Raw genomic sequence first — 7,332 nt, 5'->3', positions numbered from 1 at the left:
ACGGGGTTTCACCGTGTTAGCCAGGATGGTCTCGATCTCCTGACCTCGTGATCCGCCCGTCTCGGCCTCCCAAAGTGCTGGGATTACAGGTGGGAGCCACTGCACCCGGCAGCCTTGGCTGATTTTTTAAAAAATGCTTTTGGTAGAGACGGGGTCTCGCCATATGGGCTAGCCTAGTCTTAACTCCTGGGGTCCCACCTCAACCTCCCAAAGTGCTGGGATTACAGGCATGGGCCACCACACCCGGCCCTTACTTCATTTCTGGACCAAGAAATTGGACTCTGGGGTCTTTTAGGAAATGACTGGGGATTCAGCAGCCTGCCAAATTGAGCCTTGGAGCAGGCTCTGGATGTTGGCCGTGGAGAAGGAGGCCCCTGCTTCCTGGGGCCGATCGTCCATTCCCAAAAGCGCTGAGCATTGTGGGCTCTTCGAGAGCTGCGGTCCACACCAGCTCCAGGCGTCCGGCTGGAGCCTCTTCAGCAAGTGCTGCAGGGAGGCCCTGGGTTGCTGAGCCGGGAGGTAGAATTGCTTAACAGCTCTCCGTCCATTGCTGTGGTCATTAGCCATGGAGAGGGTGACTGGAGCTGTAATGGGGCAAGCCTCCCGGGTTCCAGCTGCCATCTTCGCCCCTCTGGGCTCTTTCCTTCCCGCCTCTGCTGCAGCCGGAGCGGTTGCAGGGCACACATTACTCGGTGCAGTCGGACGTCTGGAGCATGGGCCTGTCCCTGGTGGAGCTGGCCATCGGAAGGTACCCCATCCCCCCGCCCGACGCCAAGGAGCTGGAGGCCATCTTTGGCCGGCCAGTGGTCGACGGGGAAGAAGGAGAGCCTCACAGCATCTCGCCTCGGCCGAGACCCCCCGGGCGCCCCATCAGCGGTACGGCCTGCGTCTGCAACTTCCGGTCCGGACGCGCAGTACCCTGTGCGGGGCCTGCTGTGCCTGGGCCAGCAGCTGCCTCTCCTCTACCCCTGTCGCACCACCTGTCCCCCTGGATGGTGCCGACTGTGGTCAGCAGTCCTCAGATGGTCCTGGGGTTTCCCGGGACAGAGCTGGAAGCAGTGAGTGCCCCAAACCTGTTCTGTCCAGGCAGTTGCACCTGTTGTTGCCAGCTGGCGGGATCTGGGAGCGCAGCTTTGCCGCCAAGCCCCTGGGCAGTTAGATTTTCCAACATTTTATCCTGAACGCCTTCAGACGTACAGAAAAGTGGAAGAAACTGGCCACTGCAGAGCCTGGATTCTGCAGGTGACACGCTCCTGTGTGCAGGCCAAGCCTTCCAGGGAGCCCCGAAGTGGAGATCTGACTTGGCATGGCCCTCAGTGGCCTGCTGGCTCCGGCCCCAACACACACAGGAGGGGACGCAGCCCGGGAGGGGGTGGGAGGGCTCAGGCCCCAGGGACAGCTGGGCTCGCAGAGGACAATCCGACGCTTAGGGCGGGTACCTCGGGAGCGGGAGCTCCCAGACGCCAGCCAGAGACGCCTGAGCGGACACTTCCACCGCCTGAGGGAGGAACCGGGGCCGACCCTGCTTGGTGCAGAGTCACGGGAGGGTCCTGTGATTTTTTTTGAAGTCAGACATCAGGGAGAGTTAGTGGAGTTAGACCCCAAAGGACCCTGTAGCGGACTCTGGTTGGTTTTAAAACCACGTTTCCGAACTGAAGCACCCCCCACAACGCACTCATTTCAGTGGTTTTCAGTCACAGTGCTGCGCCCCATCACCTCTAATTCCAGAACCTTCTCAGCTTCCCAAGAGGAAACCCTGTCCCCATCAGCCGTCACTCTCCGTCCCCTTCCTGCCTCTGTGAACTGGCCCGTCCTGGGCATTTCACAGAAACGGGATCACACACTGTGTGGCCTTCTGTGTTTTGTGTGTGGCTTCTCTCCCAGAGCGGTGTCCTTGAGGGTCCTCCACGCTGTGGTGCGTGTCAGAGCCTGGCTCCTTTTGAAAGGCTGAGTGGTATTTTATGACACGAGCAGGCCACGTTTTGTGGTCCTTCTACCCTGGCCGGGCTGGGGCTGTGAGAAGGTGATTTTCACAGCACTGGCAAACCCAAGCCCTCCCCTCCAGCCAGACTGCTGGGATGTCTTGATCTCGTCCCAGGGAGAGTCCCCCAAGTCCTTATCCTCAGGCCTGGCCTCAGCCCCTGCCAGGTGGTACACCGTCCCCAGCCCTGCCCCCAGCCCAGGGCCCCAGCCCGCCTGCCCATTTTGGGACAGGCGGAAGGTGAAAGTCCAGCGGCCAAGCCCAGGCCTGGCCAGCTGGTTCTCAGACGGGTCAGCCACCCCTAGCCAGTCTCCCGCCCTGAATGGCACTTGGGGCCTGCTACCATCACCGCCAGCAGCTCCATGCAAGGTCACACTGCTGTCCTTGCCTGCGGTCAGCACCGTCCCTCCCCCTGCCCGCCAGAGAGGAGGGTGATGACTTTGGCACGTCCGGCAAGCCTCACCGAGCCAAATGTGTGACTTCTCAAAAAATGTTCATGTTCCTTTTGCCGTTTTTTTAATTCACTAGAGGCTCAGGCATCCCGGGGAATGGAACGCAGCGTCAGGCAGAGGAGCTTTGTCCTGTGCCTCTGCACACCCACCTCCGATTTAGGCTATCGTGGGGAGGAGGGTGCCCGGTGGTGATCAGCCCCCTGGGAGCCCAACCCCCAGAAGTAGTGAGGTGGCCACTGGCCCCTCTGACCTCCATCTCTCTCCCTGTGCAGGTCACGGGATGGATAGCCGGCCCGCCATGGCCATCTTCGAACTGCTGGACTATATTGTGAATGAGGTTTGTGCTCGACGCCTTTTGGCTTTTCTTTTCTTTTTTCTTTTTGGAAGCAAAATCTCTCTCTTGAGTAGAGCAAGAGTCACCCAGGCTGGGCCGGGCGCGGTGGCTCACGCCTGTAATCCCAGCACTTTGGGAGGCTGAGGCGTGCAGATCATGAGGTCAGGAGATCGAGACCATCCTGGCTAACACAGTGAAACCCCGTCTCTACTAAAAATACAAAAAATTAGCTGGGCGCGGTGGCAGGCACCTGTAGTCCCAGCTACTCGGGAGGCTGAGGCAGGAGAATGGCGTGAACACAGGAAGTGGAGCTTGCAGTGAGCGGAGATTGCGCCACTGCACTCCAGCCTGGGCGACAGAGCGAGACTCCGCCTCAAAAAAAAAAAAAAAAAGTCACCCAGGCTGGAGTACAGTGATGCCATCTCGGCTCACTGAAACCTCCACTTTCCAAGCTCAGGTGATTCTCATGCCTCAGCCTCCCGAGTAGCTGAGATTACAGGTGCGCACCACCACACCCAGCTATTTTTTTCTTTTTTTTTGAGACAAAGTCTAGCTTTGTAGTGCAGTGGCTTGATCTCGGCTCACTGCAACCTCCGCCTCCCAGGTTCAAGTGATTCTTGAACCAATTCCACGTGCGTCGCATCTCCCGTCTTCCATTGTGCTGCACAAGCCCAGCTCCTTCCCAAGGGCCTTGTGTTTTTATGAAGACGCACCCAGAATTCCCGCCACAGCCTCTCGCCCTGAGTCTAGCGGGAGGTACATGCCAGCAGCCCCGGGCTCAGGCCAAGGAGCCAGCCTACTGCTTGAGCGGTGGTCCAGTGTCTCTGCATTAGAGCGTCCAGGAGCCCATGGGTGTGGACTCATAAATCACCCCACTTCCACGGAGAAAGGGACAGGCGTGGCCCTTGCCTCTTGGAAGGAGGCCAGAGAGCCTAGAAGGACCTATAGGTCCTGGGGTGGCTCCTGTTCCGTCAGTCCCCGTAACCACCTCGTGAGCCAAGTGTGAGGGTTTCCACCGCCCAGATGAGTAAACCAAGGCACAAGAAGGGGCTTGGCCTCCTCCCAGGCCTGCAGCTGTCAGGGAGGCACAGGACTGCACCCCAAGGTCCTGCTGGCCACATGACCAGGCCGGGCCACCTCCCTGAGCCTTCTGTGGGCTTCTGTGTCTTTGGCAGCTCTTTGGAGCTGGGGCAGAGAAACAGGCATCTAAGCTGCCTGCAGACTGGGCTAGGCCTGGGGTTGGGTGGCGAGATGATGACAGGGCCAGGTGGGGTGGCCCTGGTGACCCAGCTCTCCCTGCACCTGGCAGCCACACCCAGGCCTGGTGCACACATCCCCCCACTGCTCCCCTGCCTCTTCCCACCCCTGCGCAGGAGAGGCCTGACCCTGCACTGCTGGCAGCACTTCCACGGCCGCTCCCCCTCCAGGGACGTGTGTGCTGGGCCGGGCTCCCCAGTGCTTGGGCTTAAAATTTTGGACCCCGTTTGGTTGGGCACGGTGGCTCAGGTGTGTAATTCTAGCACTTTAGGAGGCCACAGCGGGTGGATCACCTGAGGTCAGGAGTTCGAGACCAGCCTGGCCAACCTGGTAAAAAATACTGTCTCTACTAAAAATACAAAAATTAGCCAGGTGCAGTGGCGGGCACCTGTAATCCCAGCTACTCGGGAGGCTGAGACCGGAGAATCGCTGGAACCCTGGAGGCGGAGGCTGCAGTGAGCCAAGATCACTCCATTATGCTCCAGCCTGGGCGACAGAGCGAGACTCTGTCTCAAAACCAAAGAACTTTGGACCCAGCTGTTCCTCTGTGGGGCCCAGTCCCAAAGCTCATCCTTCAGCCAGCATCACTGGGGAAGGAAGCAAGTGATGATGCTCGAGGGGTTGTCCTGCTTATAAAAGGGGGGTGCACCCCTCTCTCCTTCCCTCCAACCAGCCATGACTCTCAAACGAGAAGTTCCGGGAGAAGGCCAGCTCTCACAGGGTGCAGCTCAGCTGGCATGTGGTGTCGGCCAGGCCTGCAGGGTGGGTGACCGGACAGGACAGGCAGGGGTTGGGAGGGCTACAGCCAAGGGTCCCTGAAGACGCCCAGGGCTGACCCCACCCTCTGTTCTCCTCCACAGCCGCCTCCTAAGCTGCCCAACGGTGTGTTCACCCCCGACTTCCAGGAGTTTGTCAATAAATGGTAGGTGGAGCCGGGCCGCCCGCACCCCTGGCCAGGACCCAGATGTGCCACTCCTTCCAGCCTGCCCATCCAGAATCCCAGTGCAGGGTCACGCAGGACTCTGAGCCCAACAGGAAGCCAGATTCCCTTTCCCAGGGCTGTGGCGCTGCAGCTCCTGGCTGCCATGCCATCCTGTCCCCGAGCCTGGGGGTGAAGCAGGATTGCAGGCCCTGTGGACATGACGGTGTCCCTGCTTCACCGTCTGCAGCCGGGGAAGCCTCTGCCTGGTCCGCGGACCCCTGATGTGCTGGCCATGGGCTCCCCGAGGCCCGCCTGCAGGTTCTAGGAGGATTGCCAACCCCTCTCCATTCTCCTGCCCCCAAGCACCCAGCAGCATCTGTGGCGTGGGCCTCAGGCATGGGCCACAGACCACGGGGGAGGAGCTGGGGACACCCACTTGCCCATAGGGCCGGTCCGTGTGTCTGAGCTGGGGGCGCTGTGAAATGGCACCGCACTCCTGGTGCTAAAGTTGTCCTGGGCCCTTGACGTGTCCTCCGGCAGGCCGGGGACAGCATCTGACCCACACACGGGGCTGCTCTGTGTCTGAAGAAGGTTTTTATTAGAAAGTTAGCTAGGGTTGTGTCCAGGCTTCTGACCCACCAGGCGGGGTTTCCCGCCCTCTCACTCTCCCCACAGGGGTGTCCTGCCCCTGGCACCAAAGGGCAGAGGTGGAGCCCTCGTCCGCTGCCAGGCGGCAGAGCAGAGCAGGCAGGTCTGTGCCACAGATCCAGGCCTCCCCCGGCCACAGCCCAAAGCCCAAAACGCAGGTGCCCTGGGGCCACCAGCTAACTGCCCTATCTTGTCTCCCCTACTGCCTCCCGGTCCTGCCTCTTGGAACCCCCAGCCTCATCAAGAACCCAGCGGAGCGGGCGGACCTGAAGATGCTCACGGTGAGTGATGCCAGCGGGTTCTGGGGCCGGGAGGGTGCAGGCTGCCACCTGGGCCCCAGGAAATAAGGCTGCTGGGCCTGGCTTTGCCCCGGGAGCCAGCACCTGCGACCAGGATGTGGGCAGTCCAGATGTGCCAGGCCACACCGAGGACCCTCTGTGGGTCTCCCTCGTCCACGAGAGAAGCCATCCTGGAGTGGCTGCGGGGAGCATAGGGTGTGTGCGTGGGAACAGCTGTGGGCTCTGAGCTCCACTGCTCCTGCCTGGTGCTGGTCCCGCACCCACAGGATGGGACCCCAGGCTCATTTGTCCTCATGAGAAGCTGGAGGCAGCTCTCAGCTCCCTGAGCTCCTTTCCCTGCAAACAAAAGGGTGACCGTCCCTGTTGTGCACACTGTGGCAGGCAGGTCGCCCGAGGCTGTGGGTGCTTTGGTGTCTCCTTAAACTCCCATCCTCCGATACCCTCGGAAGCCTAGCTGTTCACCAAAACTCGCCTTCCCAGTGGGGCCTATGCCCTCAGAGGAGGGCCCTGGGCGTCATCCTCCTGCCCCTCAGCCCAGCCTGCACCCCGGGTGCTGTCCTGCACCACGGCCACCGTCAGCAGCCTTCAAACCCCTCCACAGCTGATGGGTGGATTGGAGCCCCGCCCTCCTAGACAGCCCGCTACTTTCTGTGCCTGTAAGAAAAGAAGAGATGCCAGCTACAGGCGCCCAACCCGTGCGCCTTGTGATGCCGGAATGTGGCTTCAGCTTTGTATGTTTCCTGAGGGTTGGACGGAGTCTCACTGTGTCCCCCAGACTGGAGTGCAATGAAGCAATCTCGCTCACTGCAGTCTCAGCCTCCCAGGCTCAAGCGATTCTCCTGCCTCAGCCTCCCGAGTAGCGGGGATTACAGGCACCCGCCACCACGCCCAGCTAATTTTTGTATTTTTAGTAGAGACTGGGTTTCACCATGTTGGCCAGGCTGGCCTCACACTCCTGACCTCAGGTGATCCGCCTGCCGCAGCCTCCCAAAGTGCTGGGATTACAGGCATGAGCCACTGTGCCCGACCTGCCCAGCTAGTTTTTTAGAGAGATAGGGTTTTGCTAACTGTCCAGGCCGGTCTCAAACTCCTGGGCTCAAATGATTCTCCCACCTCAGCCTCCCAGAGGGCTGGGATTACAGGTGTGAGCCACTGCACCTGGCACATGTGACATTTTTTCTTTTTTAATGAGGCAGGCTGCGCACAGTGGTGGGCGCTTGGAATCCTAGTGCCGTGGGGGGATGGCTGAGGCCAGGAGTTAAAGGGCAGCCTGGGCAACATGGTGAGACTGTGCCTCTCCAAAATAAATAAATAAATAGAGAGGAGTACTAATGTTGAAATAACTTTTCTTTTTTTTCCCCTGAGACAGAGTCTTGCTCTGTCGCCCAGGCTGGAGTGCAGTGGCGCAATCTCAGCTCACTGCAACCTCCGTCTCCCAG

The 7,332-nt window shown here is 60.1% G+C and overlaps 1 protein-coding gene across 1 annotated transcript in view; it reads left to right on the top strand.

Annotated features, from left to right (window-relative positions):
- The window catches only part of MAP2K2 (mitogen-activated protein kinase kinase 2), a 20,327-nt gene that overhangs the window by 10,333 nt on the left and 2,662 nt on the right, over positions 1-7,332 (top strand). Inside the window, exons 5-8 of the mRNA XM_011967351.1 lie at positions 663-876; positions 2,706-2,770; positions 4,885-4,946; positions 5,830-5,875. Coding sequence (XP_011822741.1) covers positions 663-876; positions 2,706-2,770; positions 4,885-4,946; positions 5,830-5,875 — 387 coding nt within the window. The remainder of the gene's footprint in view (positions 1-662; positions 877-2,705; positions 2,771-4,884; positions 4,947-5,829; positions 5,876-7,332) is intronic.

Source organism: Mandrillus leucophaeus, unplaced genomic scaffold (assembly GCF_000951045.1).
Source record: "Mandrillus leucophaeus isolate KB7577 unplaced genomic scaffold, Mleu.le_1.0 Scaffold8, whole genome shotgun sequence".
Classification (NCBI taxonomy): Eukaryota; Metazoa; Chordata; class Mammalia; order Primates; family Cercopithecidae; genus Mandrillus; species Mandrillus leucophaeus.
This window is presented reverse-complemented; position numbering and strand designations above follow the sequence as displayed.